This window comes from Varroa jacobsoni, unplaced genomic scaffold (genome assembly GCF_002532875.2).
Source record: "Varroa jacobsoni isolate VJ856 unplaced genomic scaffold, vjacob_1.0 scaffold_379, whole genome shotgun sequence".
Classification (NCBI taxonomy): domain Eukaryota; kingdom Metazoa; phylum Arthropoda; class Arachnida; order Mesostigmata; family Varroidae; genus Varroa; species Varroa jacobsoni.
Window position 1 is genome coordinate 79,235 of NW_019213281.1, and position 22,142 is coordinate 101,376.

At 43.9% G+C, this 22,142-nt stretch overlaps 1 protein-coding gene and 1 long non-coding RNA gene across 4 annotated transcripts in view; one reads left to right on the forward strand and one right to left on the reverse strand.

The window, feature by feature from the left end:
* Positions 1-22,142, reverse strand: part of LOC111259890 (cell adhesion molecule Dscam1) — a 134,510-nt gene that overhangs the window by 13,736 nt on the left and 98,632 nt on the right. For both annotated transcript variants that reach the window (XM_022832246.2, XM_022832247.2), the window contains exons 3-9: positions 16,439-16,600; positions 14,699-14,854; positions 11,632-11,772; positions 8,831-9,265; positions 6,577-6,732; positions 2,937-3,188; positions 180-341 (exon numbers count right to left, since the gene is read on the reverse strand). In XM_022832246.2, the coding sequence (XP_022687981.1) occupies positions 180-341; positions 2,937-3,188; positions 6,577-6,732; positions 8,831-9,265; positions 11,632-11,772; positions 14,699-14,854; positions 16,439-16,600 (1,464 nt within the window). The remainder of the gene's footprint in view (positions 1-179; positions 342-2,936; positions 3,189-6,576; positions 6,733-8,830; positions 9,266-11,631; positions 11,773-14,698; positions 14,855-16,438; positions 16,601-22,142) is intronic.
* LOC111259891 (uncharacterized) lies at positions 12,272-21,234 on the forward strand. Of its 2 annotated transcripts, XR_002679892.2 has the most exons (4): positions 12,272-13,057; positions 16,405-16,589; positions 18,924-20,487; positions 20,665-21,234. It is a non-coding gene; the product is annotated as an uncharacterized LOC111259891 (long non-coding RNA). The 2 variants fall into 2 exon arrangements; XR_015310780.1 differs by having other exon boundaries at positions 18,924-21,234.

Consider the following 22,142-nt stretch of genomic DNA (forward strand, 5'->3'; position numbering starts at 1 on the left):
GAATGAAACAAGGACAAATTATTAAAGTAAAATATTGGTAAGTTAAAGCTGGATGTTTCTTAACAGAACGTCTTCACATCTTTCTCATATGGGGAAGAGGGTGGGGGGGTGGTAAGCAGTAGTCTCAGATATATAGACAATAAGGAATAGAAAATCGCTGCCGTAAAATAAATACTAACTCATAACGGTTAGCTTGAGCTGCTTTGAGACGACGACATTGTGATCTCCAGTGACGACACAGGTATACTGGCCGTCGTCAGTCCGCCGTTCTACATCAGCTATTACCAGTGTCCCATTGTCAAACGTTTTTTGACGATGATTCTGGGGCAATGTACGGTTATCTGAAAACAATAACACAACACTACTATTTCCACTACGCTTAATTTCTGGTGGCTTTTCTATATCAATTGTTTCTACATAAAATTTTGCTTTAATTTGCCAGTAGGCAATGCTCTGCCAGTCGTAGTTGCCTACCTAAACAGGATGGACCGTTTGACCTGCAGGGATAAGTCGTTCTCCGCCTACGAACGCTAATCGGACTTTGTGGCGGTAAGTCATACAATGTTAGCTTCAGAGGGCTTGATTTATATGATAAAGCGCTCTTAACGATCATGCATAGTGCGTTATTGCTTATGCAGAAATGAGGCAGAAGCTGTATAGTATAGCCTTCACGTCACAATAGCCATGTCATTACAATTGCTGGCATCGCGTCACCGTGGCTCTCCGAATGCCCTCGTTTAGGTATGGTTTAACAATGCTATGTGATGTAGGGTAAACCCCTTTCTATACTCATCCCGTAGCCTCAGCAATAAAGCCAGATGAAAATCCTTAGTCCGAAATTCTTTAGTCAATGCGAGCTGGTTCTTCGAGACCGACTCCCCTAGTGTAAATGCGATATACACAGGGCCCGTGCTTAGTAGACGGTGCTCCCTCTTGTTAAAATAAACTGCCCTATGTGGCCTTGCCCTTACGTCTACGAAGCTGTCGCTCGAGGTGAGAATGTCAACCTCGTGACATCCACGGGTTACCCTTAGTCGATTTTACTGAGATGAAAGAATAGAGAGAGCTGACATTCGCTGAATTGGCAACAGCCAATCGTACTAGACGATCAACCAGACTGTTCTGTTAGTTGTTCAGTCAGCAGGACGTGTTGTGCAGACAGCACAGGAGTCGGCGACCTCGGCCTTGGCCGGTGACGGGCCCTTTCGTTCTATATTCGTCCCTCCCCCTGAAGACACTGAACACAGTGAGAATGGGCATCTCCAAGGCCACTTGGATCCGGCCCGCCTCCCCAGGCGCATTTTTCTCGCTCCTATCTAAGCTTTGCTGTTATTTCCGTCTTCACAAGCTAGCGAGTCTGTACCCGTAAGACTGTTGTGGCGTGTCTGTGTGTTGACAGGCCGCTCACGTCGCCCGAAATGAACTCTGCCACTTCACGCTCGTTCGGACTTCTGTTTCTTCGCCTTCCCGGTTGCGCCATATCCTCTTCGCCTTTCTTTTTCTTTGGAACTGTGGTTGAGCAACTATTCTACTGCTTACGGGGTTTCGTCACTTTAGTAGAACTGGGTTAGAATGTTTAGTTCGTCTTTGCTACTTACTTGCACTCCACTAAAGTCATCGCTGCCTTTACCGCCCATACCACGGACACGGTTGAGATGGTCCAAAACGCTAGGCCACTTACCTAACCAATAGCTCTTTCTGAGCAGTTTACAGGAGAGGCAGTCGGCGACTATCCACGCGTTAGTGGTGATGGCGGTGATAGCAGTGGTTAGGTGGCCTCGGGCACAAAGGCGATAAAGGCGATGGCCTATACTCTTGCCTGCTCAACAGCCCGCCTTAATCGCTCATGGAAAAAGAAAACTTTCCTTCCTTAAGGAAAAGCCTTTTTCTCCTTCGCAATAGGAGCAACTTTAAACGTGAGGGCTTCGTTTCCATAGCTTACCAGCCAGCCGACCGTTAACGGATCGGGCTAGCGATGTTTCTGGTTGGCCTGTCCATAGCCAACCACTGCGAGATATCGTTGTGTTACTCTGTAATCGTTTGATCCGTTGCAGTGTGTAGAGCGCAGTGAGTGCATATATGATAGGCTGTATTTGTATGTTTTGTCTTATCCTATTTTCTTCATTACCGACATGCTTGAGCATGTAACATTCTTGGTGACGTATACAATGGGCTCCATTTAATAGACGAACAGCAGCCTTAACAGTCGCGAGACCAGAGAACGACTTCAGTGTTGTAGTGTTTATTGTGTACTCGCTCGAGTAGGCGAACGAAAGGCGCACAATCGATGCAACGAAAGATTAAGAGGGATACAGGGCGATTGAGACAAAAGTAAGATGGGTGGTTAGGCGCACATTGGGTATAGCTGGTATTGGCACAAAGCTATAGGTTCGCTCTGCCTTCTATGGACAAACACAGCCGATCCGAATTGGCTACAGCGTTTTTCTTTTCGAAGAAAAATCTTTTCCGTTTCTCGCAAAGAACCCAAATGTGTGAGAACCTCGGCCTCGAGTAGGCCACGAAGGTCTATTCAAACAGCATTAAATAAAACAGTTGTAGGCTTTATCGTAAGAGATTAATCTCAATAATCCGAAAAATAATTCGAAAACATAAATCTGGCTTTATTAGTAATCTACAATCGAGTTTAATGTGCCCATTGCGAGCTGCAACTTTTGTACTGACGTTCCTATAAGCTTGGTCTGTTAATTACTGTTTACAGGTGGCTTCCAAGTGATGCTAACATGCTAAGATAGGCATTTTGTACGATATATCCTAAAAAGACGCTATAATACAAGTTCCGTCGCATGAATCAATGCTGATACCCATGCTGCCCTTTATGTACCACTATACTGAGCTATTTATTGATGCAAACTAAAACGAATTTCCGCAAGTCTTTTATTTCTAGCCTTATAAAAGACCTTATCACTATAATGTACCTCTAATCCAATGAATGCTCTTAAGGGGGTATCCAGCAGCAGGACAATGCACGTGCACGGTTCGTCCGGCAAGTGCAGTGACCGGCGCCATTGCACGAATATGCGGTTTACCATGCACTTGCAACCTTGCCGAATGCTCAGCGCGACCAACACCGTTTCGGGCTGCGCACGTATAAACGCCCCCATCTTCCACGCGTACGGCAGTTATGTTAACGTAGCTGTGAACAGATCGTTCTCCAGAGACGTAATCACCTGCGAGGCAAAAGAGCACATAAAAAACCATTTTTGCTTAGTGTGCTGTTGTGCTGAATAAGGTAAGAACGTTTTTAATTTATGCAAGAAAAGCCAGCAAAAGGTTAGACGAATAATCGTAATACGGAACCTCATATTTCTTCTTGAAATAGTAAAAAGGACCAAAATGCTAAAATTCGGATGGCTTAGTTCCAGTATACGGCAGGACACGGGTCAAACGAAATCCCGACTTCTGATGCAAGCAGTAAACTCGGCAACCAAATGGAAAACTTACCTTTCAAACTGAACTGTCGAACCGCTTAAACGTCAGTAGATTAGTCTTCCGTTCATGTAGCGATCGATGCATCGATCATTCAAAAAAACTGATTTGTTGGAACATATGAATAGGGACATTATGTTGGACCTTGATGTACATTAGGGAGAACATGTTGGCCTTGAAAATAATTGCTCCATCAACGAACATCTTCCCCGAGATAGAGCAATGCTTTTTTTTGTAGAAAGTTACGCGAGCTGTATTCTAGAGTTATGATTACCCCATCTCCGTTTGGGGGTAACAAAAGAGTCGTAGGATCGCTAACATTCTATCTAGCTTTTTTTCAACTAAGAAACGCTAAGAATCAAGCTCTTGATGCGGGAGACAGTCTTAGACGCAATCAGCGTATGATTTGGCTATGGAAGTTAATCCCCAATTTTCAGCGGCTAGCCAACTTGACTGCGAACATTGTCATTTTTGGTGAGTATTCTACGAAGGATCAGTCAACTTTTTTTTTTTTGCTGTGAAGTAATAAACGGGATCAGCGATTATCTTTTCTGCAGTGTTATGCAGGAGGTGTCGTTCTAAGCCAGCGACCTGTAGCCTTTTGGTAATAACCAGGATCCGTTCTTGTAAGCAGTCATCACAGTGGATTCTCAATCGTGGTGTAACTGTCTTATGAGTGTCCTCGACAGCCACAATATAGCCATGGATTAAGGCGTTTATTCGCGCATCGAAAGAAACTTCACGAAGATCATAGTTCAAAAGTCATTGCTTTTCATGGTGATCATTTCCTAAATTTCTGTGAAATTCACACGTTACATAAGTAATATCTAATATGTATACATAATTCAGGTAGTATATTGGGGCGTCAACACTATTAATTAACAATGAACAACAAAGTTATAGATACCAGTTGTTTTAATCGAATCTTTATTATTATTAGTACGAACGCGTATTAGGATAGAAGCAACGTATCGTACTTGTCAATCCGTCAACGGGCTTAGAGAAGCGACTATTTATAAGCGATAGTGTGATATTTCTTTTTGGCTGTACATCCAATCGATAGTAGTTTGAATTGGCTAGTCCCAGGATTTTCGACCCAAGGGTCGGTTTTGAAGATTAGCTGAGCGTCGAAAAATGCAGCAAGAGTCCAGATCACACGGCGATGTCTATAACAACATCATATTCAAATTTGAAACGTGTTCGCTGGCAAATCATACGTCGGAGCTTAAATTTACAAGGGTGCGTTCGTCTCCATGGGCAAGGCTCGATTGAATTTTATGGAAAACAGCATGGTAGCGATCCAAAGAAATCTTAAGACTACTCACGTCCGGCTAAGTCCCCGTACGTGGACGAACGCTACTTGGAGTGGTACAAGCATACTTCAGAAGGGAATCGCAGGCACCTTTCTTAGCAAGAATAGCTGCGTTGAATAGTAAGCAAACAATTGGTGACGATGAACCAATTATCCTACAAATCAAAGTTGTATTCCAAATCAAATCTACAAAACCGATATTATAGAACTCAGTCATCGCTTTTTGAAATATAAATTGTCGATGAAGTTTCCTCTCAGACGCTTGTAGTCCACTATTATTATCCCATTAGTCCAAATTGACTTACTCAACATTGTTTTCTGCAACGGTAGTGATCTTCCTTCTGCATATTTTTACTCTTTACGCCCTCCTTCCTTACTTATCTACTAACTCTGTCAAATATCGCGAATGAGCAGGAAAAACAGGGAAAACTAACTAAGCGAATATAAAGTACAACGACGGGATAAAAGTCGCCCAGAGGAAAAAGCATTTTACATTTCAAATCAACGAAAAGTAGAGGTTTTCGCAGCCCGCAGTGGGACCCTTGGTTGACGCTTCTAACTAATTGCAAATTAATTCAAATGTTAGATGTAAAACCGAGATTGCTGCTAAACTTGTAGTTTCCCCTTGTTCTAGTTCTACTTGCCCCCATTATATCTCAAATGCTCTCTTTCGTCATTTACAATTTTGCGACTCTTGGTCTCTTAAAGGAATAGAACGTATTCTCCTCACAAGACCTCCTTTTCAGCCGTCATTTCGAATCCTTTGGTTTGGTTAGTATGGGATCGAAGGAAGTCAGTGCACGCCAATGAGATAGGATAGCAAAGAAAACCCAACAATGCCGTGCGGACGAACGCACGCACATGATTTGAGCGAAAAGATCCGAGAAGAAAAAGCCATAAGCCGACTGTGTGAAATGAGCATCTAACGGCCTAGTTGGGCAACCTGCTCACATGGCAGCTGCTAATTCGGGCGGTTTATATAGACGAAAACGACGATGGAAGCCGCAGAAGCGTACATATTTCGTGCTTTGGAAGAAAACATAAAAATTCATTAACCAACTTCGAGTGCCTTCTCTCATGGCAAGAGAAGCTGAGCTAATATAATAAGTTCAAGACTCGGTCATTAAAAGCTTGGTATGTTGGCTTTTGCTTTTGTCAAGGGGGAAGTTGTGGCTCGGCTGATGCGTACAAATAAGGACAGATGAGGACATAAGGTCACTGATTGTTTTAGGTCAACCCAGCCAGAGTGAAAGAAGCAGAGAAGCACGTGCGAGAACCATAACTAAGCTCTCCGGGATGCACCGATGGCTCCTGCAGACCTGTCACACATTGTTTCAGGCACCCATAAACCAAAAAATAGGATTTCAAAGCTTTTATAAATATCAGCGAATTTAGTACGATTTGATTTCCAACCAAGGCAGGAATAAAATCAACCGATGTTCCGTGTGTGCTATGGGAAAGCTATTTGTTCTTGACTTTAGATAAGGCTCATGCCAAACATTTTACTGATAATCGCCGTATCATCTATATAAAATAAACGGGAATCAAACTGAATCCGATTTGCTGGTTAGGTTGAAGGTCGATAGTCAAAGCGAGGTCATTAACGTTAGACCATAGTTAATTTCTTACCATAATGCTACTTGTTTTCAAGCAGCTATCCAGAAAGATCTACTAATATCGCCACCAGCTCTACACCTTGAGCGAGAGTATTTGTGCTAAAACCTTGTTGCCAAAAAAATCGTGCAATCTTAAACAATCACATATCATAACTGATGAATATATAAATAAGAATTTCCGCTAAAATGATCGCTACTAACCGATTCGAATGTGATAGACTTCTGGTACAGGCTGCCCATCCAATGTCCACGTAATTTGGGGTAGGGGGTTTCCAGAGGCTGAGCATTTCAACGATGCCATACTGCCCGGTTTAAGAGTCAGCTCGCGGAAAGCGTGCTCCAATACGGGTGCATCCTCTGAAAATTAAACAACAATACGCTTCGTATACATCTCAATATAACTTAATGACCCACATAGTGTTTTTTTGAGTTTATTTTATATTATATCTATGGCTTACGCTTAGCAATTGTCTCGATTCGGCGCTCCAGTATCGTACAGACAACGCTCAAGCAAGGGACTCGGCAATCATTAAATACGCTTTAGCGACCACTACAGATACTTTGTAAAACATGATTTTTTTCCTGGAGCTGGCTGACCAGTGTTCTGATTCTCGTAACCACTCATTATTTTGTGAGGCAATCTTATGGTAGTTATATAAAGGCATACGATATTTAATAAATCGCAGCGCAAAGTGATAGGCAGCGCGAGGAAAAGTCGTCGTCGTCGTCGCCGCGTTTTTTACTAACGGCATCAATACAAAAATTGCCCTTCATAACTTCTAACAGACAGTTGTTTCACAGCCGACAGGTAGACGGTGGTCGTGCGTATACTACGTACGACCACAACGTATTTGCACGGCATCATCAACGCTGTGCTCGCCACCACTGCAGGTGCTGTCGGCGCGGAAGGATTTAATTTTAGCTACACGTTCTTTCACTTGCTCTACCTTGTCTTGCGTTTCGTCGAGTTAGCCACCCGAGAGTGGGTCTAAACGGCAAGGAATTTTGCAGAGTTGGTATCGACGGCAGCAGCAGCTTGAATAGGAACAAGTGGGATGGTCTTCTTTGACGATGAGAATAGGGGAAAAGGCAGCAGGGGTTGACTCACTCAATGGCTGTTTTCCTTCCAAGGCTAGAAGGTGACCTCTTGTTATAGGGCCACGAGTCCGGGCCCCATGAACAGCCTAAATTGTGTCGCTCGCTTTAACGACCCATTCCTGCTGCTACTGCCTCTCTTTATGGTGGATGAGCTTTTTGCGCAGACACGCATTCTACTCATGCGCTACTGCCGCCAGCCACCAGCGTCTTCTCCAGCTGTCTACCGTTTTGCGGTGTACGCAGGAAGGGAGGCTTGATCCGCGGAAAAGATTCAGCTGGCACCGCGGGCAATGCAGGTATGCTGAAAAGCATCGAGGATCTCTAAGAGAACCCTGGCGTCCCTTACAATGCTGCAGTTACTTCTTGAGGGAGTTCCTTAATTAGATCCAACGTTGCTCTTCCCCTAGAGCTAACCATGGCCGAGTTCACCGCTTTAGCGCCCTAATTCCTTGCCTCCCAAAGTACGCTCTTGTTGAACACAGCGCCTACGCTGTCCAACCACTTCAGTGACTCGTCATCCTTGTCTTAAATTTGGCTTACCTTAGCTGGGTCGAGCAGTACCAATTTTACCTGACTCTCGCCGACCCAACAGCCTCTGACTAAATCGGCCGAAGATGAAAGGGCCAACAACTTTTTTAACAGGCCCTTTTTGTTGTGCGAGCTAAGAACAGCAGCAGGAGCGGACTCACTTCGAACGAGTTGGTATCGCTGCAGCTGCTGTCTTTGCTCTTTAGAAGAAGAATTATACCGAACCATGCAGTAGAAAACGGTGCGCAACGAGGAAAAGATGATTTGAAGTATCAGTTAGGTCACCATTGTTAGTTCACTGCAGTAACAGCAGCAAGAGGGGCTCATGTCTTCTTCGCTTACCTGCACCGTCCGCCTTACTGAGTCCACTGAATGGAGTCGCTGGATCGCGCACGTTGTTTTATTGAACGTGACATAAATCCCCTGTACTACTTTTGCTGCTAATGGTGATCTTCACGAAACTGATTGGCGACAGCAGTGAATTAATATCTAGGTTTGACCAAACCTTCAGTGCATGGTCGATCATTGACCCATTGAGAAGCTATAATGGCGGTTTTATGAAAGTATTTTATTTTTTAGCTAGTGGTAGTATCGACTCCTGTAGCTTCTGCGAACAAACAAAAGCTTCTGCGAAGCACAAGCGGGAACTTTGCGTAATAAAGTGAACGTTCAGCTTGATTGAACCGATATGAACGTCGTGTATAACAATCTCCTACATGCCATGACGTAATGTATAGTGTGGGACTCGAGTATATATGGTGATATAACTCTTATACGGTTTAAAAATATATTTGACTTCTATATTCAAAAAATAAGAGCGGTTCCCTACCTCCGATAATGAGTTGGGCAGTTCCCTGTGCGGAATCTTTGGCGTTAGCCACTTGGCATTGGTACATTCCACGGTCCTGACGATGCACCGGTGAAATTTCGAGCACTTGCAAAATATCGGTGGTAAGCAGGTTGAAGCGTGGGCTTTTACTGAGCGGTTGGCCGTCCTTTGTCCAGACAACAGAGTGGACCGGTTGTCCGCTAATGCGGCATGACATGTTTGCTGTCCGGCCAACGTCCACTACTTGGATATTGGGCTCGACACGCGCTATCAGCGGAACAGTAACGTAGAGGTCGCTCTGGGCACGTTCTTCGCCCGCGGAGTTGTTGACCATGCAGACGTACCGGCCCGAATCACTGGGTGACGAAGACGATATTATCAGTACACCTTCGAGAAGTTGAAAACGGTCCGATGGCAATACGGGACTGAGGGCACCTACAAAAAAAAATAATGTATTGCTTGTGAATTACCGTGTGTTGCTAGCAGCTGTGATAGTAAACGATTATTAGATTGTAGTCGTTCCTATATTTTGCCTAAATTTAGGTAATAATTATATTATGAAAAAGCGGAAAAGGAGCGGTGGGTAAAAACAGAATCCGTTAGAAACCTTAAACAGTTCATCCTTGTTGCAAAAAAAAGCCTTTGAGATCTTTCACGCATTTTTTTCTCTGCTTTTCCGTTGGTCCTCCACTTTATCTTCATCCTTCCGGGACTTCCGTCACCGTCTTTTTCGTCTTTAGTTCACTGCCATGGTCATATCTGACTTGTATGGCCTTCTCCATCATTTGTTTCTTCGTCGCTGCCACAGCCGTCGCCGTCTGAGGACCGTTCGCAGCTGTTACCACTACTTCTGCTGTTAGTACTACAATAAGCGGTGGGTTGAGCCGTAAGGCAAAGGCCGCTCCCTCCGTAACTGATCTAGTGGCCGCTTCTGCTCGACCCGGTGGGCCGTAAGGCCAAAATGTATATTAGCACCTCTGCCGCGGAGAGCCATCAAAACAGTTCTGCCTCCCCGTTCCACCGTCCTCATTTCATCTCCTAGGCTCTCGTGTGAGTCTCACCATATCTTGTTATACCTAAACTCACACATACGCATACGAGCATATAAGTGCTTATCCTTCCTCTGCTCTTTCATCCTCTCTGGCTGTTTCTTCTTTGGCTGACGTGGGGCGTAACGACTGCAGATGGCGGACTTCTTTTCATTCACACGCTAGGCCACAAAAGGTGCAAGGAGGCACAAGTTGGCGATCGTTGAGTGGGCTCGCCGCGCCCACATCGACCTTCGTTGTCGGCAGTTGGAGTCGCCCAGCGGTCAGGGTGTACCAGGTGAGGCCAACACTCATTCATGATTGAAGTTGGGGATCATTTACCCTTCTTCTGGTTGCGGCTGCCGTAGAGGCTAGACGACCGTACCGTTATATCCCTGTTCCACATCTATTTCTCGGACGCTATACAGCATTAGTCGTGCTGCTGCTGCCTGTGCGAGCCCCCAATACTTCGCTGGTTTCTTTTTGCCAGCGCCTTGCTCTTCTGTGTCTTTAGTCGGTCAGTTCCCCTCGGTCTCGGCGGTCAGCCACTTTACCGTTCGTTTCTCATTGTACGAAGTCACGCCACTTGTGACCACGACTGGCGCCGCCGCTGCTTCTATAGGGGTAAGGATAGCTACAGAGCTTTGCCTCGGTCCTGCTGCTGTTAAGTCCATCCTCGCGCTACATACATTCTCCGCGGGCTTACATCTGCCACTGTTGCTGCCGCTTCGATTCTCGAAAACGAGCAGGCGGGTGGCCTGCCGCTTTTTACGTTCTGTTTCAGGCCAGCGCTAGCAGCACTGCCCACTACCATTAAGTAAGAAATCGAGGCTTGCCTCAGCGTGATTAGCTGGTAGCAGCGCCATTGCCAGTCGCTACCGCCATGACCACTTCTGCTGCTGCTAGAACTGCAACCATGGCTACAGGCAAAGTCACTAAATGTACGTCCATTATCAGCGCCCTATTTGGCTCCTTCTCGGTCCATGTCGTTGCCTGCGTGGTCACCCAGACCGCGGTCCCTTCAACTACCGTGAGTACCCCTCCCAAAGTATCTGCCTCCATTTAACAATAGAAATATAACCCACCATTCTACCATGTACCAGGCACACTAGTTCCAATGGTAAAGACTTGACGTCCTGTCTCGTCTTTTTCTCGTTCTACTAAAGTTGAACTCCTTTGGTGCTCCCACGGTTGGCGGCCGTAGGGTTTGTAAGGCAACTTTTTTGACCGACACGAAAAGACTGTTGTGACGAGGCCAATAGGCGCCACGTTCATGTAGCATATGCATAAACAGAAATACATAAACATATTAGCATACGCTTTTAGATATAAACACGCACTTACGAATGCTCACACCATTTAAACAAAAAACGCGCACGTTCTGGGGTTTGCTAGCCTTAGTTGGCTTTCCGGCTGCCTTCCATCAGCGGAATTAATATTAGCAGCAGCAGAAGCAGCAGCAAAACACATGTACAGCCAAGCATTTTTCAGGCAAAGGATGGCATATCCTTTTTGTGTGGCGTCAATTCGTAAGAGTACGTATCTGTGCTAGCGTCATAGACCATGCGAATAGCATTCGTAACATCAGCATAAGATATCCATGAAAAGTGGATTGTTTTTTTTTCAGTTTTTACAGTATCAGCTTTTCGCTAATAGGCAAGTTCTTTATGAGACTATGAAAGCTTGGAGGTAATCGACACATTGACAATTGTGGCTTGCCTCTAATCACCGGTATTTTTCGGCCCTGAGGGAACTTTGGTGTTATCGACTTACCTGTGCTATCAGTGCGGTACCAGTTTGATGTCGGTGTTGGATGCCCTTGGCTGATACAAGGTAAGTACGCTCTGTCACCCTCCTCAACGTGTACACTGCTCCGATATTCTGTAATCTTCACTGGAATCACCCCATTTGCCTCTGTGCAAAATATATAAGTAGAACAAGATTAGCGTATTAGTTGGACTTTTAATAATTTCAATGCCTTATATTGATGGGAAGCTAAAAATATATCCAACCGTTTACTACGATAACGAAAATAAAAACAATAGAAATAATAATACCGTCAATATGTAGATGTACGTGCATACAACTGCGATAAACCATTTTTTAAGACGACATATGAATTTTACGTCCGGTATTGCTGTCAGCCATTACATCAGACAGACGGCTGTCTTCTAGCACGACATGAAACGAACCGAAGTGTGTTTATGTCCGAACCTAAACTGTTTTGACCTAACCTACTAATATATTTCCAGCTAGTATTTTTCTAACATCGGGTTTTACTACTACTCCTTGATCACATTATAGAATTATGAATAATAGAAAAAAAAGTTATTTATTTAAAAAAAAGTTATATCATTTCTTTATTCTAATATTAGTTATTTTTCTTCTTTTTTACAGTGACTAGAGTATAGTCAAACTGTGTTTACTTTAAATTATGGAACAGGATAACATGTAATTATTGGAACATTATTTTTAGTAATTAATTTAATTAGAATAATGAATAGGTACAGAAAACATTTAAGATTTAAGAAATAGCAGCCTATCGACGTTTTGTAGATGTTGTATTTGTATATTTGCCTGATTATGTTTTAAAGCAGACCTTACACAGTCGTGGTCAATGGCAGAACGTCAGAATAACACCATGCTAGATATGTAAGCCTAAATCAAAATATCGCAAAATATCAAACATCGCTTATTGATGGCACAAATTCACCAACTTGAGTTGCGACCATAATATCCACGTCAGTGCCTCCTTGCCAGTATCAATGCGGAACTAGTCGACGACCCCACCATCGGCTGCTACAGTGGTGTTTCCATCACGGTATGTATCGCTCTATCTATCTATCACCACTAAAATGGTGAACGTCTGCCCCATCTGTTCGCTTCGTCGTTGCTCCGCTATTGATCAAATTGTTGTACCCGCGAAGCGACGACGTTTCTTATGTAGTAGCAGCAGCAGCGCCGGTTGTCGATCTTCAATCTCAATATCTGGTTTAGAGAGCTTGTTCTTCTTTCTCCCCCTGTAGCGTCTGCTATCCATCACCGCTGCCACCGAGGAATCTATGGTGTATCACCAGCCGCTTACTAACTGACTGCAGTTTTCGTTAGTTCGCCTGCTGGCATGCCGACCCAGCCACTAGTGGCCTACTGGTGGCCTAGCGACGACCTGGAGACGGCAGCAGCGTTGGCAGCGATAAAGGTAGGGAAGGTACCCAACGAACCAAGCATCGTTGTAAACGTTTCGAAGTACGCCACAGACATTGCTACCGAGGCGTCCTGAATGTCATATTGAGCCGCATTCCTGTTTCCCGGTGATACCTACTAGTCCATAGACGTTGGCATAGCCTCATCTGCAACAAGTCTCAGGCTAGGAAACTGCATCGACGAGCAATGCCCTCGCTGTGATATCGATCGGGTTGTAAGCGTTACGTTAACCAGCTGCTTGTTGATAATAGTTTATTATCGCAGCAAAGTTTCCTATGGATACGATCATGCTGTCCTATCAACATCTATGAACCATAGTGACCAACAGGTAGCTAGCTGATAAACCTTAGCCCAGAGTATGTGGAAACCTAGTTTTTTCTAAATAGTTTTATTATTATTACTATAGTGGTACTAGTATTAAGTGAAAATGGCAAGGGTTAGCTTTGGATGAGTGTAAGTCAGTCCCTGCGTGTCTTTTAGTTTAGTTCGTATCACTATAGGGCAATTCATGTTCATGCTGCTGTTTGTGGCTACTAACGTTTAAATATGTGTAGTACCTAGGTTTACAATACTTCATCATCATTAAAATGGGGGGCAATGTTTTCTCGTTTCCTTTTTATTGTACCATGAGTATTATACAGTCAATGGTACTGATTATAGAATTCATTTAAGAAGCCGTTTGGCCAGCCAAGATTTTATTCTCGGTCTTTGGGCGAACTGATCTCTATCGAAAATTTTATCATAGGATAAGATTATCATTCTTGCTGTAAAATGTCTTGCCTATTTTTCTTCGGTAGCCTCGAAATTTAATTACGACAGCTGGTACTTAGCGTAAACCGGAAACTGCAATTCTTTGTCTAAGTAAATCATCTTCCGCTAGTGAATACTGATGCGTTTATTCTTCAAGTACGACTTGCATTTAGAAAAATGGTAAGCACGATTGGTCTACGTACAATGGTCCAAGAGCACCATTTAGCTAAATGCAATCTGCCACACCTCAGTACTGAAGTACTTCTTTTTTTTAGCAAAAGCCCCGGAAACGACGCAAGTGGGACCTAAGTAGGCACAACCGCCGTCGTTGATCAGTAGTAGCTCACTAAAAACAACTGGATGAAATATAAGTTTACTTCGGAAAATAAAGTATCTCGCGCCTTCTATCGGTATAATTCGCTTAAATTTCCTAAATAGCAGAGCTTATAACAAACCTACAATGGGATTTAATCGTCATAGCTAGACTCCGACCGGTGGTCACCTTCCAATTACGTATTGGTATACGGCTTCACCGGTACAATTGGATGATAGATTAAGATTAGTAATTGCTTTTTACGTCTAGCTTTTACATAGTTAGCTACCGGCGAACAGCGGTCGAATCATATCATTCCAGTGAAGCAAGAATGGATATCTCAACGACTGGACTTGACCTCGACGAAAAGTTAAATCCTCGCCAGAAGGAACGAAGCAAAAATATGTACTTTTTGCTTGCAATAGTATTCGTAAAACTATTAAAAACATATGGGATCTTTCATATCATATAAGTCGTCTATAGAACATGAGCAATCATACGGATAAGTCAGTGTCCGCTATCCGAAATCATTGCGCTCAACTACAATGGATGTAAACCTTACATAGAACTCACCTGTAACAATGATTTTGCCACCATTTTGACTAACGGTGCTTTGTCCTGTCAATACGTTGTGTAAGGTACATTTGAAGGAGTGCGCCGAATCCGCCGGTTTTGCCAATCGGATAAGTAGTTCCCCTGAGGATAACATCACGTACCGCTTATCTAACCCTACGACATGAAACATCCATCGGAAACCATAGCCGTTGGCCGGTGGCGGCAACGTGAACGATCGGCACCATGGTATCGGCGTTGTACAAACATTTGTACATGATACCCGCAGTTAAAACAATTAGCAGAAAGGACACCATCGTATAACGAGCCGAAACGTAATCAGTTGACGTGGTCGTATGACGTTAGTACATGTGTGAATCGGCAGAAGACGTTCGTCGAGAAGGGAACGGACGTGATTGATACGCAACAACAATAAAAAATCAACGTTAGTTAGCTACAAATGGCGGGGTGGAGTACCGTTATACAATACAATGAATTAACCTATTTATACGTGAGTCTCTGGGTAGAATAGTGTCAATTGATAAGAAAAGGGTCTTTAGTTATTCGGTCAATCCGTGAATATTTCATACGCATCTATAGTACTATTCAATACCACATAAGTTTTATTATATTTGAATTGTATATTCAATTTTATGAATGTCGGAGAACAATATCGCTGCCCATGAGCCGTGCTTGTCCGAGGTCAAGCGCGTCGGACTTATGTTGCAGACTAGCCGCCGCTGCTGTTTACATGTTTCTATCAATGGGTTGTTACTGGCTTATTTGGACCTGCGCCATGACGCCTCCCTGGCTTTCCCTAATATTAGTAGATTTTATTCATTGCCCTCGTCCAGCCAGTACCACTGGCTGCCATATCACATACTGCCAACTCAGTGCATCGGCTCTTTTGCCAGGGTAGTCGCTGTAAATGCCCCTATCGTTGTTCGGTCCTCGTTGCTTTGCCGGGCCTCAGTAGAAGTCGTAGAAGCACGCACTGGCACAGTCTTTTCGCGTTACTAATTATTACGCCTATCAGCAAAATGCAAGACACGCGTAGAACCTATCTATCATGCTCTGGCGGGCCATATCGTTAGCTAGCCAGCCAGCCCACCCAGCTAACTCCCAGCTGCTTTCCACGTCTTTCTCTGTCATCAACGCCGCCTCTAGTCGACGGAGAAGGAACCGCGTGCGCTAGGGGACGCAAAACCGACTAGAGCGCCGTCAAAGTCGATGACAAGGATAGGAAGGCCGAAGGCCGTCTGATATCTCCGACAGTCCTATGTGCGGATGCTGCCTTAACGTGGTGGCGGACAAAAACGAATTAAAGCGTCAAGTCTACTAAACCACGTACAGTGTCTTGGTATCAACAGCTTAGTATCTATCATAGTAAAGGAAAAGATGAGGGTCAAAATATGACGACTTAGATCTCCCGACTAAAAGAGCCGTTACCAACCGTGCAGGTATTGACAAAGCAAAGCTAGATCCTAGTGCGGCAAATTGGTACTATCTGCGAATTCATAGGACCAGCTTCAGGTTCGCATAAACGGCGTTTTTCATTCATATATATATATATATATAAAAGTTATACACAGCATATTTATATGATTACTACATTTAGATAATGTACGCGCATAGGAAATCGACGCGCTCAAACGAGCTCAAGCGTCAAGATCTCTAAAGAAGGCACCGAGAATTCTAAATTCCCGCAACCTGCTTATATATTATAGGCGGCCTAGAAAGGTTTTTATCATAAATGCTGACCTGTGTCGCCGAGAGTGCCGACTGTCACTCCATCCTGTCGCGTCCACGAAGACACCCTAACGAATTCGCGGACATTGGTAGCCACGTGACACCGTAAAAGAGCTGAATTACCCCGCACAGCGTACGCGTCGAACACGGATGCGGTAAATTGGTGAGCCACAACTGAAACCGTCAATATTAGTGAATTGTAGATATTTGTTAATTGAGGTTGGCCACAAGAACAGAAAGAGATTTATTGTTTTACGCTTTCCTCTTACACTAAAATTGACCTTGATTAAATTTTGCTAGTCAGAGCACTCGGCTTAAGCAGTCATAATTTTATTATAACAGATAATCCTTCTACGTTACTGTTGCTAGTAGGTCCTTAGAGAACTCTAAAGAAACGTCTACATAATGACTAAGATCAACTTTTTACCTAACAAATATCAGTTTTCATTCATTCTAAAAACACTTTGTATCACATATTCACACCAATAACAACCGTTCGCGTAACGTCAAAGCACAACAACTTTGATTTTTACTAGAAATAGTAACAACGCACCGGTACCAGGATAGCGGCGATTTACCTGAGCGACAACTCGTCTTTTTTATACCGATAGTAACGGAAATATCTAGAAATAAGTATAACATTGGTACGCGCTGCAACACTTAGCCGCATTATAGCCATCCGCTATTTCGTTTGGTTTAAGGCTATCTACACTTTAGTTTGTCCAGGTCTGATTCATACGATCAAACCGAATCTTTTTCCGAATCTTTTCTTGCCCATTGACGCTTGAGCAGATCCACTTCGGTGTTCTCTGCATCTGCTTGCCTCTCTAATTGCAAGTTCTTTTCAATCGGTGCAGACGTTAGGAAAAATGTCGTAGTCGATATAGGATGCCTACATGACAATATTGCTTCAGTTTACGCTCGTGCGATCTGCAACAGACCTGTTTCATTCGATTTGATGCAGGAGCCCGTTGACGAATGCGTACCCAGGAACATCTGCTCCTATATCAAGTCTAACGATGATCTCGAGCAGGCGAGAACCCTCCTGTTGCGTTTTTTCAACAGCCGTCGTTCTAACCCTCCCCCCGCTGCAAGCCGGGCACCATCAGAAACCTTAGATCCGCAAGGATCCTTTGTTACGTGTTACAGTGATGCGTCGATTTTGGCTATTGCTTGCGTTTCGACGCCTGTCTTCAAAACGATTCTCTGTACCATTTCGCAGATGTTCCTGGGTGCACATTTGTCAACAGGCTTCTCTTTCAAACCCAAGGTAACACGGCGCTGTTGCGGGATTGCACGAGCCCAGGCTGGAGTCGCAACCATATCGTACCTTTCCGGGAAAACAGGTAGACATGCAGGACACCATTCAATTGCATTGATGATGCACTCGCCCCGCGACAAGTGCGATTTATTTGAACGACATCTCATTTTTCTATACCATTGGCTACGGAAATACCTAGCATTAAGTACGGTATTTGTATGCGCCGTAAAAGTACGTATCAAAAAGACTTCAAGTGTGACTTGAATATTTCGAAAAAATCCGTCTCATCATGCTGCCGCACAGAAGCTGAGATTTACAATATATGAGTATTCTGCCTCCTGTTCGTAAGAGTAATTCTTCCTAAAGACCATTTAGGGTCAACATGGAGAGTGCATCACTGAAGGACTAAAATATAATAGTGAAAATAATAAAAGGAAGGGTTTTAGTGTGTCGAAGAATATAGCATAAACAACGATATTAATTGTTTGCGCTTCGAAGCCCACACGCTGTTCTACACAGAGATTTCATCTTCCATGCCTATCGGTCACTCGAGTAAATTGACGTGCGTTTTTCGCATATATTTCTTTTTGGATCTGTCCAGACCCATAAACAGGCAAATTTCGCCCAACGTTCCTACTGGCCATAGCACAAACTGAAATTTGGGAATCTTTTGGGATGGCTATACTTATCTCTAAGTTGGTATGCAGCACAAAACCTATATCCATGGACGGGAAATAACCTCACCAATTTGCTTGACATAAGGAGAACAGCAGTTCTCTGTTAACGAAAATGAAATATACATAGAGTTTATGAACCTGCCGAGTAGGCTCAGTGGACCGAAGTCTGCAACAGACAACAAAGCTGTCAGATAAGTACTTGATAAAGGCCAGTAGACAGCAGTGTGGCAGTAGAAACTGGGATTCTCCCAATATGTGCCTTTGACAGCGACACCAAAGGAAAAAAAGAAATATGAAGCGATTTTGGAAGCGTTCTAGAGGCTGTTTTTAGTTGACGTTGAGGTAGCATAGTTCTTATGTACAGTAAATGGACAGAAGATGGATTGGTAATACCTGTCAGCCTAAACATATATATATCCTTCTCTCGGCGTTGTATTACTGTGCACGGCCGTAAGCATAAGACAACAACTATGAACTATACGATGCGATTCTTACTGTAGATATTACTTACTATATTTCTTGATTTATATATCATTTTTTTATATTTATATAATATTAGTTTTCAGATATTGGAGATACAACAATTGCCTGAAGAATCTATATGTAACAGTATACAATGTGGCGACAATGAAGCCTTCAAGCTTCCCGTTCTTCCTGGACGACGTCCTATCATTATCGCATCCATGTTTACATACTTAGGTCTTCCTCTGTTCTCAACGATGACGCTTCACGAGTGCGTTCAGAATGCAACGGCCAAACAGCTAAGATAGAGCGAGAGCAGTATATGAGAACTTTAGCACGACGACCCCTATATTTCCTTTCTCTTCCGTCCCTCTATACACCCCGCGTCCGTATGTTGAACCCCCTTTAGGCATGCGTTTAGCAAAGCAAGTTCAGCCATTTACTAGACAGCCTCATGCCGCGAGTCGAGGCGAATCGAGGTTGCAGATAGGCTGAAGCACGCGCGTGCAAGCTAGCTGAGGAACATTACATATTTTCAGCATCTATTACATTCATTTCCAACTTCAACGCTTGACTGGATGCATCCCGTCTTCCTCGCTTAACACCAACTGGAGTCTAATCTACGGTCCCCTCAAACACAGCGTTCCTTCCTTTCCTCCTCACTTTCTGTCTCCCTCAAGGGAGTGTAAAGGGACCGTCTATTGCTTCGACGTGCCGGCGGGTAACGACACGACGGCCATGGGAAGAACGCCAGCTTGGGCGCTATCTTGTGCCCCGTTCTCCCCCACCCGCCGAACCGTTGTTTCAAAGAATCAAGTCTCATCCCAACCGCCACTCCCGAAAGAGTAGAGAGATGTCATCAACGAACTCTTGGTTGAGTTCTCCAGCAAATTTACGGTGTTTCTGGTTCGCCTCTTTTTGACGTCGTTTGTGATAGTGATGGCAGCTGGCAAACACCAGCCGAACATCTAGGTGCAATCATACCAACTAGCAGAAGTCAGTAGTGTAGGATTTCAGTTGATCTGTAATAGAGAACAATGAATTGCACTTGCTGTATACAATGGAAGTGCCAATTACCATGACTCAGTGTGTCCGCGCTTGTTCTACTCCGGCAATGTCTTATAACTTTGCTTTACAGTCTTTCTCCCTCTCACAATATTTAGGTGGCATCCATTATACTTCGTTGTTTCGGTTAGCTGCATATCTACACTTATTGTTGTGCCCTCGTGTTGCTACTTCGTGCTGATTTTTTTCGTGAAGATACATACAACGTGATTCCTTATCAGTTCCCGTTTACCCTCAGCTCTAGCGGGTGTTTCGATAAGAGACTGGCAATAGGCTTGCTCCTGACGACTGTAACTATTGTTGTTCTTCGACGAACTTCCTACGAACGCTGAACGGGAGGCATTCTCCGAACATTTTATCGTCGTTCGTCCCGATACGTGCTGCATAATGGGAGTAAAGGAAAGAATTTTTACGTAAGCGAGCTGTCGACGAAAGCGATTGGCCACGTACGGCCAGTGGTTGTGTGAGCATTATAGATTATGGTAGAATTCCCAGTATCTGCCTCCGCTGGCGACTCTGGAGAGAAATGAAGGACGAGAGTTCACGGAGCGGTGGCAGCAGCAGTCTCGGTAGCGCTCTAGTTCCCTCAACGCCAGGTGCGTATGCTTGTTTCACATTTATCACACTAGCTATCTCGACTAGGAAGAACAACCATTCAAAGGTATAATTTACCTACTCTTGAGGCCTTTCAACCTTCCCCACTATATTTTCATTTCGTCATCTGAACTCTCTCTGTGGTTCTCACATTTGGTCCCGCGAGTTCGGCTCTTTAGGACAATCCTTTTCGCCCCGCCGCGTCACATCTACGTTACAACGCGCTTCTATTCATAGCAAGCTCCTTCCTTTCGCCGACCCGCAAAGCCGTCGCAGACGATCGCTGCCATCCCCCAGGAGCCGCCGTTCCTCTTGGCATATCATAGACCGCTCGCATCTTCTCTACAGACAAAGACCTCTCAATCCGTTCTTTTTGAGGTTGCTTGCCAGCCCCTATCCGTTTTCATCTGCTGTTGCATCAGGAGTGAAACCGTTGTGAAGAAAAAAAAAATGCTTGAAAACGGGGCACTAATTTTTGCTCGACAAAGAAATACTAAATGCTTAAACTTTGTTTGTACAGTGAGATAGTGTATCTCAATATACGATGACATGTCGTAAGATTGCTACAACAAGCAGGACTTCATGAAAACAAAGCTCGAAAGCGCAATACTGTATTGAGTCCTAGGAGAGGTCATATGCTCACACCTTCAAATCGACGTAGTTTGACAATAAAAAAGCTGAAGACTCGGCTAATACGTTATTGTAGAATGGGCTGTTTAATAAAGTGGAGTATATCATTATTGAGAAAACTATCAAACTTGCATTTAGACGCATTTAGCAAGAAAACCGTTTGATACCATAGTTGAAAAAGCTCACATTCAAAAATCCAACTAATTACTTACAATTTGAGTTATAAGTATGGCCCAGTTGCCTACGCTGGATTCTGTGCTGCAACACTTTGTTTGTATCACTGAATCCTGATGAACCTTGCACCTGAATCACTGAAAGCCAAACGAGTGACCTGTCTAAGCTAACTAACAACTACATGCAATAATAGGCTAAATTTGAAATAGCCTGTTTCTTGAACTGGCGGTACGGGGGATGTCGCTTATTATGCGAATACTGCGCCTGCGCCAAAAATACCAACACAACCCAGTATGGAAGTAGTTAGTCAAACGTAGTTATATATAATCATATGACTTACGACTGGCTCACGTCCTATGCCAGATGGCACATCTGAAGTCGCGACGTCTGCTAGCTTTGCGTATTTTAGCAAAAGTCGGATTATTATTATCATCATCATCATCATCGTCGTCGTCATTAATTAGACTTTGCCGAAATCGGACGTACTTTTGTCAGCTTAGCTTAAGTAGGATTCGAACTAGCGCGCAGAAGCGTAGTGCGTTTCGTGCATGGAGCCAGCCGTGTATCTGACGGAAACTCGAAACACTGAGGTTAAGTTCCCTGGTGGATGCCACAGTGCAGCACATATTTTCCTATAACCTATTTGATACAGTGCATTTACATTATAGCGATAATAAGGCATTTTATTAATTAGTTTTACTTGTTCATCGTTGTCTTCATTAGGCCTAGCCATTGCATTTTCTCATCTGTGTAACTCTAACTCTGAAATTTATTTAACACTAACGTTAAAGGATAACCGGAGCCACGGAAGAGAAACAATTTATATCGGTACATTTGCTACATAATCTTTTAT